Source organism: Argentina silus, assembly GCF_951799395.1.
Source record: "Argentina silus genome assembly, chromosome: 3".
NCBI lineage: Eukaryota > Metazoa > Chordata > Actinopteri > Argentiniformes > Argentinidae > Argentina > Argentina silus.
The window spans coordinates 14,183,940-14,201,895 of NC_139657.1; the positions used below are offsets into that span (position 1 = coordinate 14,183,940).

General features: G+C 41.1%; 2 protein-coding genes across 2 annotated transcripts; both read right to left on the minus strand.

The window, feature by feature from the left end:
- Window positions 1-641: 641 nt before the first annotated feature.
- Window positions 642-2,515, minus strand: LOC310802499 (guanylyl cyclase inhibitory protein; the record flags this gene model as incomplete). Its single annotated transcript, XM_083666905.1, has 5 exons — window positions 642-766; window positions 966-1,071; window positions 1,235-1,384; window positions 1,663-1,795; window positions 2,445-2,515. 5 exons carry the CDS (start codon window positions 2,513-2,515, stop codon window positions 642-644), a joined length of 585 nt encoding a protein of 194 aa, XP_083523031.1.
- A 556-nt stretch (window positions 2,516-3,071) lies between these two features.
- bmal2 (basic helix-loop-helix ARNT like 2) lies at window positions 3,072-17,956 on the minus strand. The gene is made up of 17 exons (XM_083666898.1): window positions 17,701-17,956; window positions 12,387-12,519; window positions 12,213-12,266; window positions 12,063-12,104; window positions 11,556-11,713; window positions 11,151-11,230; window positions 10,741-10,833; window positions 10,497-10,614; window positions 10,232-10,381; window positions 9,887-10,127; window positions 8,571-8,677; window positions 7,978-8,128; window positions 7,759-7,838; window positions 7,411-7,525; window positions 6,935-7,025; window positions 6,719-6,818; window positions 3,072-6,609 (listed from the first exon to the last, which is right to left on the minus strand). The coding sequence occupies exons 1-17, from the start codon at window positions 17,756-17,758 to the stop codon at window positions 6,452-6,454; spliced, it is 1,929 nt and encodes a 642-aa protein (XP_083523024.1). The 5' UTR covers window positions 17,759-17,956; the 3' UTR covers window positions 3,072-6,451.

The following is a 17,956-nucleotide window of genomic DNA, read 5'->3' on the forward strand; positions in this document are numbered from 1 at the left end:
AGTTCTCCTTTTTAACTACACTTTAAACTACATAGAAATAAGAAAAGCATGTCTACTTCTAAGTATTTAATTGATGACATATTTGGTGTTGTGTAAGCTGTCATCCTTTGTTTGTTTTTGTTTTATTTTATGGATGGTGGTTGTCATTGGTGCTAATGCCTGACTATATGTATTAATCTATATGTTCTGTTCTTGCAATAAAAAATTTGTATACATTTTATATCGCAAAAATATTGATATGCATTTACAATAGACCTATGTTTTTTTTCTGTTGTCAATCCCATTCAAAAACAAGGGAGATAATAATCTTTCCTTTTTACACACATTTTATTGGCTAATTAATTAAACACTGCCAGTGTGTGTGCTGTGAATTTCTTTTATATAACATTACATTGAAAGTTTACAAATATGCTTGAGCTGTAATGCTGTACAACAGGCCTAACCGAGAAACAGTAAGTATGTGAAAAAGGCACATAATAAATATGAATTTGTATACAAAGTAAAACACAGAAAAAACACATGGAAACACTGATAGATTCCAGAAACAATCTAGTCCATACTCATACACATGATCAAACATCCATATTATATCTGTGCCGGGTAGCTCTCCATGTCCACGATCCACGCCATCTCTCCCAGTTCTAGAGCAGAGGGTGGACCTTGAGAGGCCTCTCCACCTTCACTGTGTTGGGGTCACACTCCAGCATCTCCCTGATCCACTCATCATCCAGTGCTCCCTCGATGAACTCATCCAGGCTGATGATAGCTGAAGGTACAGAATGCAGAGCTGTGGTTGAGTACAATGGACACAGCAACTGCAGCAATAACAACAATAAGTTAGGTGGTTTAAGAGTCGGGCAACCAGTTGGCCAGGATAATATGACGCCCACATTCACAGAATAACTATGGTTAAGACTGCAGAGAGGTTATTATGTGTTTTCATAAATTATCAATGTGTACCTTACCATTGTTGTCTTTGTCCAATCGCACAAATATCCTGTTGGTGCACTCTTCAGCTGTGAGCTGGTTGGGCTTGGTTATGGCGGCAGCCACACTCATCTTGTACACAGCCTGTAAAGAGACCAGTCCATTGTGAAACTGGACATCTAGTGCCATCATATTGAATAAAAGCAAGCAAAGTAATGTCGACCCACACAAATACAGCTTCAGAGACTATTTGACCTCTTCACCCTGTGTCCTGGTACTGCACCTCCCTAGCAGTGACCCAATGTACCTTCATGATCTCCAGCATCTCTCCACGTGTAATGGCTCCATCTTTGTCTTTATCATAGAGCTTAAATGACCAGCTTAGCTTCTCCACCAGGGAGCCCTGGATCAGCATGCTGATGGCTGTGACATACTCCCGGAAGTCAACAACCCCGTCCTGCAGAGATCACATCCTCACATCATCAGCACTCAATGTTAAGGCCTTTTCCTCACTAATTTGCTTGCGTGTATGTCTAAATATGACTGTTTTGTAGCATATTTCAATCATATATACATACATTCTATAAGATCATCAGAATATATAATAATATAATTATTAGTACATCATGATTTCAGTACAATTAAAAAGAGTTGTCGCCCTGACAGCTTTTAAGTTGACATCCGTATAAAAAGTCTCCACTGCTTCGGCTTAGATTAGTACATTCTGGTGCCTACCCCATTGTTGTCCAGGGTGCGGAATATCTGTTCAGCATACTCTGCAGACTCTGTGCCCACCGTTCCATTGCAGAAGTGCCTTCGGAACTCATGCAGAGTGATTAGTCCACTAGGGCACTCATTCATAAACTTTCTATGACAGAGACAACAAAAGATAACGAATATCAATCAATAACGAAATAAAAATGTTTAATTTTCAGACCTGTAATGCAGATTCTTATCTGAGTAGGTAGATGAGTGTCAAAGTAATGAGGCTAAACTATCACATATTTTAAGTATTTTAAATCATTTTTTTAAGGTGAACTCCAGTGACATCTATCCCAAACATCTATTAGTAACGTCTGGTATCACACTCACTTTAATCCCAGGCACATTTAATGGATTTCCAAATTCATGCAAGGTTCAATCCATCATGCAAAAGTTAACATTCTTGCCTTTTTTCACTTTTTTATACAATGCTGTACAGGTGTGTTTTGGCATTTTGAAAAGACAATGACCCAAATCCCTCTCCCCACCATTCTTTATAAGTATTCAAACTGAGATCTTATTGATAGAAAATGTTGATAATGATCTAAACAGGCTTCAACTCATCTTCTTAAAAAACACCAGGATGTTTTATTCAATATCAGTTCCTGCCTGTTATGAGGTATTTCATATGACTGATCTAAAATTCTAAAACAAACAACAGCTAAACAAACAACTGCTTTATTGCCAAATGTTTTCAACACAAAAACACATTTTGAATATTTGTCCTATTGAAAGAATGCTCCATTAAATCTTACCTAAACCATTCATGGAGTTCTGTGACATAGGTCCCTCCTCTCCTGCGAGGCAGAGATGCAACTTGTCCCATCCTAAAGAGCACCGACCCTCCCTCACCTGGCTTCATATACACAACAGATCCCAACATACACTGACCCTCCCTCACCTGGCTTCATATACACAACAGATCCCAGCATACCCTACGCATTTGTAATCACACTTACCTATCTCTTGAAAAAATAGGGAAACCTAATCCCCTAGTGGGGTGCAACAAGAAGGGGTGGGAATGGGTAAGATTGACGCAAATGTAATTACCTAAAAAGCAGCTTTAGTCATGGCTGACCTTGTCATGAGATCGGCTTTGAAGGAGCCTCTGTAAGACCATGGATTGAAACGACATGGATGGTTTGTGAATATGAAAGAATGAGGAGGGGGTTGAAAGTTTCAGTTATCGGTCAAGGTCATGTTATCTGCTCAATTTAAGTTAAAAATCTGTACATAAAAGGTAATCAAGATTTCTGAGTACATGAATTAATGTTATCATTATTTTCATGACTTGAAGTGTGTGTAATCTGTGTGTGTGTGTGTGTGTGTGTGTGTGTGTGTGAGACAAAGAGAGAGAGAGAGAGACCAAAACACCATTGGGAAGTACAAGAAACTAATGTTTATTAAGAACCTTTTTTACAAGACAACCCGGAACGAGGTGTGTAGCTTCTTTATAAACGAACCAGACCTGTTGACAGTAGCAGCAATGACACCATTAACATAAGTGCTTAATCATGAGCCCACTAAAAATAAAACTAATTGATACAGTTGAGGCTGCTGGTGACATGTAAGTCAGTCACTGAGTTCCCACTGTCCATAACTAACTCCTTTAGGAGCCCACAGGTAAGGGCCTTGCTTGTGTGCGGCTAGGCCGCCAGGCTAACAGTGGCCAGTAAGCATCTCTGTATGACAAGCTCAAGAAACATGGCTTTGTGGTACACTTGCTGCATCCAGATCACAGCTGAACTAGTCTGGGGAAACAGTCTTTGAGACTTAAACACAAGTCCACTGATAGAGGTTTATGGTTACTCACTCACATGCTCACACACACACCTGTGCCGAAAAAAACAGTATGTCTCATAAGGCAAACAAACACCTTTGTCCCATGATCCAAAAAAGTTGAAAAACAAATAAGCAAGCAAACAAACAAACAAACAAAACTAAAGGATATAAAAGCTGCATGCAATATGTTAGCTGAGCTGGACATAAAAGGAACACAATATAACTAGTGTAAAAAATCTACTCTGGCTTAAGTTTGCCATTTCAAACCGGGACAGAAGCAGTTGAGGTGATTCTACCTAAAGTAGAGCACAGTACTTCCGCTCACTGTACATACTCACACTTTAAGTCTCACAATTCAGGGCATTCACAAGTACAGTACAGTGATTTTAGGAAAACAAAACAAAAACCTTAACTGAAAACATATTCATTTGACTTTGTGCCAGCCTGTGTGGCACACGTTTTCACGGCTGGCTGCTTGTTCGCTTGGGTAGAGTGGCGAACAGTGACGCCTTCACATATGGGCGACTGCTCATGCCATCTCTGATCAGGCTTGTGATTGGCTGGATTTGTGTGTGACATGTCATGTTTCACGTAGCACCTCAGATTTATCCCATGATATACCAAACAGTTCATAGGGAAATGCCCTTCCTTTCAATGTGTTGGGAGCGGAGGTGGGAGAGAGGGTTTGAGTCATGTACGTCTCAGGTCTCCAAAAGCACACAGGCAAAATTTTTGTCCGTGCAGAAATGTCACAAAGGCACTCCAGACACAGGCAGCAGGTCCATATGGGTTTGGTTCCTTCCCTCCAGTAGGTCAGCAATATTCAAGCAAAAGATAAGCAACTGGAACAGTGCGCTTCATAACTCACAATACACCTCCATCTCACCCTCGACACAGCATCATAACTGGCACAAAATATGACAAATACATCTTAAGGATGGCAGAAGGTAAAATAGCAATATGCACGCTGGCATAGGCATTTGAGCTAAATACAAGTTATTTCAGACATGTCATGACTTTGGTACTTCAGTCTATAACCTCACACCCATACATAAGGCTGTCCTGGCAGATGACAAGCTAGAGAGCCCCCACACCAAAGTCCACTTGTATCCACAGATATCCAAGCTCACCTCAACAAAGTCATGACTTCAATACAGATTAACAGATGGCTTTTTTTTAATGTAATTTTTTTCCTAATAGTTTGCTTGTGCAATTAAGCATGGGTGAAATGCATTCATTGACTAGGGAAATCATATTGCTCAACAACACATTCAACCTCTCAATCAATTGTTGGTGTTTCATTTTCTAAACACTAAATCATTTGGGCAGCATGTCCATTCATACCTCTAGAGCATGCTCCTTACACATTAATTAGAGTGAAGGTAATATTAGGCGAGTGAGAGAGATACCGCAGAGAGGAGTAAACAGCTGAATGTTTTGACTTTCTGGAATGTTAACTGCATAGCATTGTCCCTTGTAGAATGGATGCACCACACACCAGTGAGTGCTTCTGAGAAGCACATCCTGAATTTACTGTAAGACTGTTGTCTGTCAGTGCATCATCGTACATGGGAATAACCTCAAGTCTTACAGTTAATAAAGACAAAAAAACGGATTACCTGCATGGAAATCAATCAAGCTGAAAAAATATGATTTAAAAACAAACAGATAAATCACTTATTCCAACAATACCAACTTCTTCACAGCATGTGCTAGAAGTATGTAATAGCATAAACACAGAATGTTGATAGAAATGGTAGAACTGTGTGGATGTTTGATGAATAGGAGACAGAGGAGGGATGGTTCTGTTCTATTGCTCCCTGAGTAATCACCTCATCTGTTTGTAGATTGAGAGATCATTTTATAACATTAGATTTTGATATATTTTCCTTGATGCAACATAAGTTATCTGATTAATCGGATTCCCTTACAACTTCTGTTTCTGCGTTGTTTAAGACGATGTCACTACAGAAATGGCGGGAGGGTGTAGTATTTTGAGCCTTCACACTTTGGTCCAAATGCTGTGTGCCAGAGTGCTGGTTGTTGGGCTGTGACTAAGAGACAGACACTCAGATACTGAATGATGGTGGATAAATCTCTGAGCGGCACACTGATAGTGGATAGGTGACTATCATCAATGTCAGAGGTGGAACTCTGTTCCTGCCCCACCACTTTTGAACCAGGGAGATCAGACTGTAAAACACACCAACGTGGGTGTCTCCTGCTTCAGTGACTTTATCTTGTACATTAACAAACATACTGTGTATGATCCGATTGCCATTACCTTTTACAATAAGACCCTTGAACAAAATAAACAGGAAATCATTTTCAGTGCGTTTTTTTTTTTTTTTTTTTGCTTCATCACTCCCATCCCATCCTTTGTTCAAGTGTAGATAAGGAAAAGGAAAACAGGAATCCCCAAGCCACTGTATAGGCTACTGTGTTCATGGGTTCTAGTGTTTGGCAGGGGCAAGTCATTGTCTTACTGGAGGAGAGCTGGGCAGGCCGACCATTCAGAGAAGTCTAGCCTCCTGAGGCCAGTCCAGAGAGAGACAGAGAGAGAGACAGAGACAGAGACAGAGACAGAGAGAAAGAGACAAAGAGAGAGATAGAGAGACTGTGACAGTAGATCTGAGGAAAACAGAGACGGACAAGAGTCCAGAACAGTCAGATGGCTGAAAGGCTTCTGAGGTACAGCCTTAGCGACTCTTCTCTTATCTTCTCTTCCTCCTACTGGAAGTGGGAGAGATGGTGTCCCTTATCGTAATAGATCCCACTATCTTTTAGAGCAGCCACCTGAAGATTACACAGCTTAGGTGAAAAAAAAACAACAACTAATAAATAAAAATGTTTTTTTTTTTTGTTTAAAAAAAGAAAGAGCTGCTATACCCAGTGAAAGCAAGTGGGTAATTTGTGCATTCTTTTTATAAAAGAAGTCACAGAAACAATGTGTTCAGGAGAGATCTGCTAAATAAGAGTTCTAGAGAGACCAGTGCATCTCGTCAAAGTCAACGGCCTCTCCTAGGTTGGCGTCTGTCTCTAGGAGACTCATGATCACTGCCATGGCCGCCTCGTCGTTGCTAAGGCTACCGAGGCCAGGCCCCACCACACTGTCCAGATCCAGCTGGGAGCTCTCGCCTGAGAGAGAGAGAGAGAGAGAGAGAGGGTAACAGTGTTGGCTGAACACAGAGGCATAATTGAAAACAGTAAATATTATAATACGCTAGAGAGAGATGAGAGCATGTACCTATCAGTGTTTCCCCTCCAGGGAATGATGCGCCTTGAGGTTCATCCTCTGAGCTGGACTTCCCCGGCATCTCAATGTCTGACACCTCTCCATTTGGCACCTAGAGGTCACGAGGGGAAGGCGTCACTACTACAGCAATATTACATACATGTACTATACATGCACACACATACGCAAACCAAACACGGTAACAAATACACCCAGAGAGAGACTCACGTTGCTGCTGGCTTGTGTGAGAGCCAGAGGAGACTTGTCCTGCAACAGATTGAAAGGGCTGACATTGCCACTGGACGGGGATGAGTTCATCCTATGACATAAACAGACAGGTCAAACTGATGATATCAATCCCAGCACCAGAATTCCAGGGATTTGTTTCTACTTTCCTATTAACTCAGTCAAGTTGTATTACATACAAGTACATTCTTGATCAAAGTAAAATTGTATGAATTTAAGATATTGAAATTATTCACATTCCCCCATGGAGGTTCGTACAACACACTTGTTTTTGAGTGAGTTTTGTGAGAGAGCTTCAATAGGAATCACTACACCAGTTAATGTTCTATTTTGGAAGTGCTTTTCTTAATTGTTGATGGGGATCCATTTGGCAACAACATTAACATGCATTGTTCTGCCTCCCTCTTACTGCCAGTGTCCATCACCATCATCACTAACACAGATACACCACACCCCACCTGTTGTAGTCCAGCAGCTCGTTAGCGATTTGTGTCCCTATGCTTCCAGCATATATCATGGTACCGGAGGCATTGGAGATTCCCGGGATGACTAGAAGGGACTTTTTGCCATCATCTACAAGGAAAACCATTCATGAGCCTCAGGGGGAAAAAACAGTATTTCACATGCCATTGCTAAATAATTATATTGGTAAATGTATTGTATATTTTAGGCATACAGTATCAACACAGAGAACATTGAATACTACCTTTGCACCCCAATAGGTGCTGTTCTATGTTAAGTCATGGTCCTAAATGCAACTGTCTGATATTCTAAAACTGCTCTCTTCATAGTGCATTTGAACTTACCTTCAGAAGTCTTGGAACTACTTGGCTGTTCAGGTTTGTCCCCCGATCTGCCTGTTTGACTGTGGTCATTGCTTGGGAGACTTTTGGGGGAACAATTTTGGGGGAAAAGTTCATAACCACAACACTCCACATGGTTCTGTACACTAATATCAGTAATATCTGTGATGTCGTGCTAGGAAGTTCCAAAAAGGTCAGGAAATGATTGAGGCTTGTACTTACGATATGACTGTATTGGTTGACACTATGTATTCCACTTCTTTAGTCCAGGGATTTATAAAACTAAACCACTGACTTTGTAGAGTGACAAAAGAGCCATATTTTGTTTTAAATTTATAGCAATTTGTCTCTATTTTCTCTTTACTCCGCAGCACTGTGAAGAAAGGGGAAAGGCCAAGTTAGAGGAGGGTACATGTCAAATAATGAATGAATTTCATCACCCACAATAGCATATCCCAAAGGTGTAATGGTTAGGGCCAGGGTCTAAGCTGCTTATAGCATTCAAAACATACTGTAAAAAAGTGTTTTCGTCCTTTTTGCCCTTTGGGAAAACCTTGGACATATTCTTAAACTAGGAAGGAGCATGGAGAATCAGGCTGTTGTCGTAGCTAAATAAACATGGTTCAAACCCATGTTTGGGGACATTGTTTTCCAAGTGGTGGTTTGGGGCCCACTGCTGGTTGGTTATGGCTCATTCCTCCTGTGGGTTATGGTTGGATTCTGGATTATGGCTAAAGATATCTTGTTAGCGGTTAGGCCACAGGGGAAAAGCTTGGTGGATCACAAAGGATGAAAAAGGATAAAAGCGGTGATACCTTTTCGATGTCTGTCAGCTAAATGAGGCAAGTCGTCTTGATGGAAATATTCGTAGCAGGATGTCCCAAGCAGCTCCTGGGGTAAATATCCTAATACGGTGGTCGCTCTGTATGGAACAGGGTGGAGAACATCTGGTTAATTATCACATTTTAACAATGAACTCTGGGTGTAGTGGTTTTTCAGTACAGCCAAGTGGCTCTGAACAATAACAACTCTTTTGTTATTGTGGCTGATGACTACAAAGGTGTGTTATTCTGTAGTTAAGAAGCTTCTCCAAAGAACAGAGCCCATCGGTGGCTAAGCTGAGACAAGTACAAGAGAGACTCAAACCAAAATAGCATAGAACAGTCATAACGCTGCACAGTACACAGTACAGATGTACAGATGAAAATATCTTTGAAGACTATTACATTTGCTTTTTTCCAATGCTGATGATCTGTCAAAAAAAAAACTCATGCTGGTTCATGGGAGAAGGCTTACTGACATATTTTTTAAAAGGCTTAGAATTATAGAGTGCTCTCGGTTTCTCTCTCTACGTTCATTCCAACATCAAAGCCTTGAAGCATCAATCACACACTAACTGTATCTGCTATGTTAACAGGCTCCTGAGGACACATGATTCAGACCTAAAGCTCTTCGATGTGTGTTTGGGAGTGTATGACCCTAATGCACAGTACATTAGGGGCAGACGCCTGAAAGAACCTTCCTTTGCTTTTAAATGTAATACTGTCCTCTTACTCTTTGTAAACCCCTTTGGATTAATATTATCTGCAAAGATACATATAGTGACAGTCATGCATAAACAAAGTGACAGACCATTAGCATGTTCCAGTTGAGGTTGACCTGGGGGGGAGGCATCAAGCATGATGCATAGTATTGATGAGACTAAAATACAGTTTGGCTTTGAAAAATAAAGTGTGACTATGTTGCCCTTCTGTGGGGTAAAAGATGTTGTGTAGGTTGCGTACATACTGTTTAGTATACTAATGTATGTGCACAGTTTTCAAGTGTAGTGGGGGGCAACATCTCCATGTACTGTATGAACGTAGACTCACTTACCTGCTGCCTGAGGAGCCTGAGGAGAGATATGAGTCAGAGTGACTCTGACTCTCAGAGGCATGACACACACTGCCATGACTCACTCACTTATGATGACTACACACATACTGTACAGCAAAGCTAAGCACTGGGTGATGCACTCCAATGTCCCCTTTATTTGTAAGGCAGAAAGACCAAAACCAATTCCTTTGTCTGTAACATCTACCACCTCACTCATAGCATAACAAAAACAAGTAATAAAACAGAGGATAATTACCGTTGGTCGACGAAGGTGAACTTGCCATCCATGGCGTAGCGTGTGATAAACTCTGTGGGTTTGACCCGGACCTCTCCGTTGGCCTGGGGGGCGGTGTGGGGGTGGAGGCGCCCCACGGCCACCAGGCAGCTGAAGTGGGAGCTGTCCTTCTCTGTCTCGGCCTCCCCCTCTGCCCCTAACTGACTGGTAGGCCAGCTACGCATGTAGCCCGTGCAGTGGACAGTACAGTACTTCTGTGACTCTGGAGAGGGAGACAAACAGCACAGCAGACCGATATTTACACCGATTTACATTTAAACCAGTACTTTTACTGTACTGATATAAGAAGTCAGACTCCTCTCTTACCTTTCTTTTTGGAGGTGCTGGGCTGGAACTCCTTCTCCTCCACTTTGATAGAGATCTTGTTGTACTTCATGCGGCAGAAGAAGGAGCGCCGCGCGCCGGGGCACAGCCGAGCCGCCCCTACTGGGAGGTAAGCCTGAACCTGCAGACCCGCTGGGAATATGGGAGGGGTGTTAGTCACTCACTCACTCACTCACTCACTCACTCACTCACTCACTCACTCACTCACTCACTCACTCACTCACTCACTCAAAAACATAAGACTTACTTTTGGCATCTATAAGCCGTTCGCGGGGGTATAACTCAGAAGCAGACAGTTGCTCCTTCACTTTCCCCATGTCCTTTGGGTGAACGTAATCAAACAGACTTTGTCCAATCAGCTCCGTCTGTGGACAAAAACATACTTAAGAAAAACCAATCTCCTGCCAATCTACTCCGCTTGGTGATAACAAAAAAACATTCCTCAAGGCAACCTTGACGTCATACTACACTTGTGCAGTCAGACCTCTTACCCGATTGTAGTTCAGTATCTTAGCGACGGACTCTGAGACGAAGACTATTTTTCCGCGATCGCAGCCCACCACGAACAGGAATCCATCTGCAGCCTAGACAACAGTGAAACAGGAGGGAGGATTGGGGCTTACATAGTCACATTAGCAGGAGGGAGAGGAGAATGTAGAGAAGAGATTTAATAATGCACAGAAGCACACCATTCATTAGGCAGTCATTGATAGTTCCTATTTTTTCCATTGGACAAACAAGCAAGCATATTTTTAACTGGGGTATTCATTTTAAGCTTTTAACTCTAAAAGCTACTACATAAAATGCTATGAATGTGCTGTATTTTTGTCAGATAGGTGGGTTCAGAGTACCTGTTAGTAATGAATCACAGACTGTTAAGCAGCACTGCTTATAAGCTTACTTTGAGGACAAGGTGTTTGAGCTCGTCGTCAGGGAGGAATGAAGGCTTGTAGTTGGCTTCAGTTAAAGAGCTAGTGGAACCTGGGTGATGATGAGAGAGAGGTTGGAGAGAAAGGCGATGTGTCATTGAATTGTTTCTTTTAATATTTGTACACAATTCCCAAATGAATTGTCAGGTGATATCAATGTGGTGTGTGACAAAGCCATATCAGAGAGAAAAATACCTGGGAATACCACCACATTCAATACACCTCGCAATGTTCAAAATGTACTTCTTCAAATACCTTAATGAGGCGAGGCGAGGCAAGACAAGGCAAGGCAACACTCGGGAAACGGACTCATTGTAATGTCTTATACCACATGCTATAGCAGTGTATGGGCAGACGGGCAGGTCTTTCCAGTGTACCTTTGAGAGATTTGAGGTGCTGCACAGCCATCCTCAGCACGGTGAGTTTGTCCAGCTTGCGGGACATGGGGTTACAGGTGGGGATCATGGCCGACAGCTCGTCGATCAGGTTGTTCATCTTGTCCCGCCGCCGCTTCTCAATCTGGCTGTGTGGCTCCCTGGAGAGAGACGGTCACAGTCACACGTCTCTCACCTCTCCCCAGAGAGAGAACTACTCCCTGGTCTGACTTCACTAACCATGTACAACTGTAACTTATGAAATGAGCATCTATGGTAACTACAAGGCAATAACATATGTAATTACCTTACAACATATTTCAGTAAAGATACTTGTATAGTCATTGACTTACAAATGTGTGCACAAAAGTGATAACTATTACATATCTGCATGTAAATACTAGCCTATTACAGAGAAATGACATTGTGGTATTAGGCCTATGTGGTCACATACAGCATTAACATTACTGCATTAAATGACTGTTATATCTGCACAAGTAATCCAAATACCTGAAACATTTGATTTTCACATGTTGGCCCTCCCCATCCGACCTAGAAGAGATGTAAACGGACATAATGAATGGAAATGTCTTCTGTCAGAATATGCGAATACAGTACTGTGCATACATAGAATGGGCCACTCTGTGTCCTTGAACATACCGGTCTTGTTCATCATCCATATCTGCATCCAGAATTGAGGCAGCTTTTGTTTCCCTGTAAACAAAGCGCATGATTATGAATGCAATGATTATTAGCTGCCTGTAGCAGCTTCGAGGCCAATTCCTCTTTTAAAAGCCAATTCATATTCTCTTTCTCACATACACGCACACTTACAGGTTATCCATGCTGCCCTTGCGCTTCCTGGGCAGCTCCATGCCCGAGGGCATGCCAGCGGCTGAGGTGGGGGTCATCAAGCTGGGCAGAGACACAGAATGGCTTTGGCTTTCCTCCACCTTCAGCACATTCCCTGTAAAAAAATACAAATAAACACACATACTTTACATATAACATAATTCCTTAATGCTGCAACAACTTGGTGTCAATATATAAAGACCAGACTGGGACAGGATAATCCTACAGATCCAAACTAATTGAAACACTCTACACTAAAGAAGATGTGTTTGGAAACATGCTCCTTCTAAGACACTCAGGTGTGACTAAAGCTGCACCTGGCCTGACCCTGAACTGTACATGTGCTTATAGCGCACTGTGTGTACAGTGTGTGTGTGAGTGTATGTTCCAGTCGCAAGGTCCTAGGGAAATGGCACAGTATAGACAGTATAGAAGTGTGGCTCACATCCCTAGCAGCTATTTATAACTTTGCTCCATAGACCCAATGACCCAAATAGCCATTACAAGATCAGCAACAACCTGATTTTTAATCCTGCTCTCTCCAGTGAATAACTGTAGCTGGATTACAGGGCTTTGGAGAGGGGATGATGATCGGGCCACACGCACTCACTCCTCTGCTAGCTCCCTCCATCTCTCTCCCTCTCATTCATTCAGTCATTCACTTACTCACACTTAAGTTTCCTGCACTCAAAAGCCTTCTTCACACTGGCCGTTTGAAGTGACTAAAATCCTATTTTTTCCCCATATCTGATGCAAATGCTTTTTTTTCCTGCAGTCTGAACAGGCAAAAAACACATGGAATCGGATATTACAAACCACATTTCAAACCACATTCATAGATGGTTTAAAATCAGATATATATCTGATTCCCGACCATGTGCCTTGTGTCTGAATGGTCAACTATGATTTATTTGCGGAAGTGATTTTTTTCATCACTCCCCAGTGTTAGGGACATCCTCATTTCACGACACAAACAACAAAAAAGAGGACAAGAGCTTGTGGAGTACTTAAGTGGTCTGTTGCTTTGTGTCACTAGCCATGATTCTAATAAAGAGAAACAAAGCAAGCAATTGGGGAATATCCATGGCAGGCATTGTTGTCACCCACAACAACTTCAGATTTGCTCACTTGTAAATGCTGTTTGAACAGCATTCCAAACGGATTTGAAAAACAAAACGGATTTGAGCATTAAGGCCTGCAGTGTGAACAAAGCTTTTCATCTCCCGTACAGTCCAGTGCTTCTTCACATGAGGAATGAGGCCATTGAGGGAATTTCACTGATTTTGACCATCAATACCCATTTTTTTTTTAATGCTCACTGATTACTCTTTCAGTTGATATTTCTATAAGTTAACATTGTATGATCCAATAATAAAATACAAATTTGATCACAAAAAAAAACAATATTGTATGATACAAATTGCATAAGTACTATTGTCATTAGTAATAAGCCTTAGTTAAAGGTTAATTACTAACCCCTATTCATTTATTACATAGTAATTAAGTTATTACTTATAATCAAACTCTACACCCCCAAACAGTGTGATTCGGTTTTATTCAGTGCCACATATTATATGGCAAAAAGGGAAGATAGATTTATATTACAGTATTTTAGCTACCACTGCAATGATCACAATATATTTAATATTTAACAGCAAAATTAGGCTGTGCAAATAAGGTTAACTGAGGTAGTCAAAACTGTCCATTGGATGTTGTCACCAGGAGAAATTAAAGAATGTAAAATCGAGGGGAGTTAAAAGTAAACATTCAAGGTGTGCAGTCATCATGTGACCATGACAAATAGCACAGCTACTGCCAACAAGGCTGTATCTTAGAACTGGATGAATTCTAGACCAATTACGTAAGAGCTGATGGTAAAGAGTCAGGCACATAAGCAGCGTGAAGGAAGTAAACAGCATCTTGTGAATCAGATGGTCAGGTTTCTCTCCTGTCCTGCTTGTTTACCATCCTGGGTGTTAAATGGTTCACATGTTTGAATCAATTGTTCTGCTATGAAAAAATGATGAATCAAAAAGTTAATTACAAAGTTGGCAAAAAAAAATTGACTGCATTGAATAAAACTAAACAGAACCGGTGTCTCATGGGGCTTTGTGGTTTTCATTTAATTCATACTCCAACAGCTGAACTATTGATTTATTTAGTTATTCAGCACAATGCTAAAACAGGGAAGCACAACATTTCTTTCATGTTGTCGTTGTCACGGCCATTTGATTTGTGTGGGCAAAGGAGGATGATGAAACCAAGGAGGGGCCACAGAGGGTGATGTGACTTAGCCTCATAACAAGTGATGTCATGTTGAATATTGAGAGTTTGATTTACTTTTAGATATGAATAAGGGAAATTATTATTTTCATCACATCAAACGTGACAAGCCATATCTAACCAAATGAACTAAATAATAGATAGCGTGGCTTTCCATTTTAAACTTCAAATCAGATCCATTTGCTGATGGTTAGGCTAAGTAGCTAATGCACGGCTATGGTATCCACCAGGGGATAGAAACACACTCCCACATGCCAACAACCTTTCAGCTGTATTATTTCTCTGTACTAACACCCACTCTTGGGCAGGTTCCTGCTGGTCTGAGGCAAGACCATACTGACCTCCCTCACATAGCTAACCACAGAATATGACACACATGATCAAAACAATACAGAGAATAATACAAAATAAAGTAAGCAAAAATTAATGTACAATCAACTGTGACATGACATCCTGATTATTAGGCAGACTATTACATTAGGTCGACATTATCTTTCAAACTCTTGTTCTATACTTAAAAAAAGACAGTTGCCATGGAAAAGCATCTGGGCTATTCTTCAGGAGCAATTATGGTGTGTGCAGCATGTGAAAACGTGATTCCCAATCACATAAATGCTTGACCTGGAAAACCTTTATTGTATTTCACAAATACAGAGTAATACAAATTAAGCACATTCACTACACATTGTGCTTTCAGCATCCGGCTTCATAGTTAGTCTGTAATGACACGTCTATGTAATAGGGCTCACATAGGAATACTGTATGTGATGCCAGTGCGTCTGGGTGCTTGTTTGCTGAGCAGAACCAATAAAAATGGAGAATGGGGTGTTTGAGGAAGACTTATACAAACATACAGTACATACAGCTAAAAGAACAACATTAGTAAACTGTGTCACTTTAGGAACACCAAACTCTTGTGAATAGAACGATTGGTAAAATGTGCATTGAATAGTTGGAAAGTTGTTTTGGGTTTTTTCTTAATTATGGTGAGCATCCTTTGTAGAAGTTTTCCTTGGTCTTCCAGCCTGTTTGCGATTGCTAAGCTCACCGGTGCTTTCTTTCTTTTTGAATGACGTTAAAAACTGTTGATTTTGGTATGTCTAAGGTTTTGGCCATGTTTCAGATATTTCAGCCTCATAATGGCTTGATTGACTTTCATTGACGCCTCTTTGGTCCTCATGTTGACAGACACCAATAGCAGAGTGCAAAGGCAAAAGAAAAGCCAAGAATCAATACTAGACATTGACAGCTCTCTTATGCCTGCACAAATGATGTGACAGAACACACCTGACTAACCAGAAACACCCGTCAATGGTGAAACCAATCTGGAAAAAAAACATTGAATTCAAGCTGAGAATCTCTACTTCAACCTCATAGTAATTGTTTGATTTCAAATCCAAACTGTTGGCGTATAGAGCTAAAAGAAGACAAAACGCTTCCTCTTTCCAATACTCATGGAGGGCTCTGTAGGTTGTGTGTGCACCCAAAGTTGGATGGAGGTTGAATGCAAACATGTGGACATGCATCTAAAAAAACATCTGATTCTTTGTCCATGTAAGCCTGAGGCATTGCCATTGTCCAATCCATTGTAAGACATCCAGCTGTGAGTGACTTCACATGAAGAAAACCAAATCACTTGCAGCAATGCACCTTCCTTCCTTCTTTCTTAGTATAGGACTTGTGAAAGAAAGATGGACAGTAGCCTCTTTCTATTGTGTATGGAATATTTGTGTGGAAAGGACTGTTCTCTGTATGTATAAAAAGCTAATTTACAGTAGGATCCATAGGAATACATGCCACTGCATCAAGTTTCAGTTTTAATTCTGTGGAAATTACTTTCCTGAATCTGGGGTTTGTCATAATGTTTGATTGCAACTCTAAGAATGGAATTCAATGGTCACAAAATCTGCAAGTCGTATTATGAATAACAACCTCATAAGAGTATTTACTAATCATCATACAGTTGTAATTCTACATACACAAATATGAAGTCAACTAATCACAGCATTTGCACCCTCTGAAAATGACAGAATGAGGTTGCATGCGCACATCTCAGAAATACTTGACAAACTAAAAGACAACAAATGCTTTATTACAATAATGTCTGCCTGGTAACAAAACAGACCAAAACTATTGAAATATGTAGAGTGTCCTGGTGAATTCCTGAAGTTTCAACAATGTTAAAAGATTGTTGATTGTACACTGTGTATGATCATATAACAGGTAGTGTAGCCATTAGAAAACAGCCCAATCTCTCCATTCTCTCCTTCCATATTCATCAAGCACAAAACTGGGTCAACAAAATCACTGTTTTAAGTTTTTTAATGTCTTAAACGGTAAACTATTTCAGTTCTACAAATAAGAGTAGGTTTGAGATTCTAAACTTCACAACAGCTTGAAAGGAAAGAGGACAGGCCCATAACAAGTGTCCTGCTATTTTGACCTACATATTATACAACTGTCACCGTGCAACCCTGTGTGCTCATTACAATCTAAGGAATAAAAGGCAGTTCTGTGCGTAATTAAATATACATTGATGAGTTTTGTTTGATGACATCAACAAATGACATCAACAAATACGTTAATGTTTGAATTCCTATAATTGAGCTACCGATTTACAGGCCTTAATGTACCGACTAGTCTATAGAATTATAACGTATATTCTGGAAATGTTGGCTATAACGCACTATGCTAAGCTATGCGCGGAAACATTTACGCTCAGACGTGTGATCTTGGTATAGTTACCGCCTGTCTCGGAAAACATCATTAATGATACCTAGTAGCAACCTCCTTCGTTAATTTGGCTAGAATGTCAACGCAAATCCCGTAGAACGAAGTTTGCTCTACTGATCTACTGACCTAGTTTCGGAGAGCGCAGCGCTTACGCCCAATCATTGAGAAATTCGCAGATAGTTCCTCCCTCCCGCGACTCGGATACGGCAATCACTCGTCTCAAATGCCGAATAATTAACAAATTGTCACAGCTCCCGGGTCTTCTTTAGGTTGGCTTTACCTGTCTGTTCCCCTGTCGCTCTGTCACCGCCGCCAGCCGCTGCATTCCTCACCGACATGGCTGGAGCCGGTGCGCCGGGGCCCAGGACTCCAATTCATGTGGTTGAGGCGGTAGAAGATGTTGTTGGAAGAGGTAGCTTCAGAGGGAGGCGGGGGGACAGTGTATTGTATAATTGCCTTGTTTTTTTCCCTTCCCCAACTACGGCGGGGGAAAGGGGGGAGGGGGACACAGAAACGTGCGAGAAAAGTACACGGTG

Coding starts and splice junctions, on each gene's coding strand:
- bmal2 (XM_083666898.1), bottom strand. CDS start 17,758: ATGTCGGTGAGGAATGCAGCGGCTGGCGGCGGTGACAGAGCGACAGGG. Junction 12,267..12,386: donor AAGGGCAGCATGGATAACCT/GTAAGTGTGCGT, acceptor CTTTGTTTACAG/GGAAACAAAAGCTGCCTCAA. Junction 11,231..11,555: donor GCACCTCAAATCTCTCAAAG/GTACACTGGAAA, acceptor ATCATCACCCAG/GTTCCACTAGCTCTTTAACT.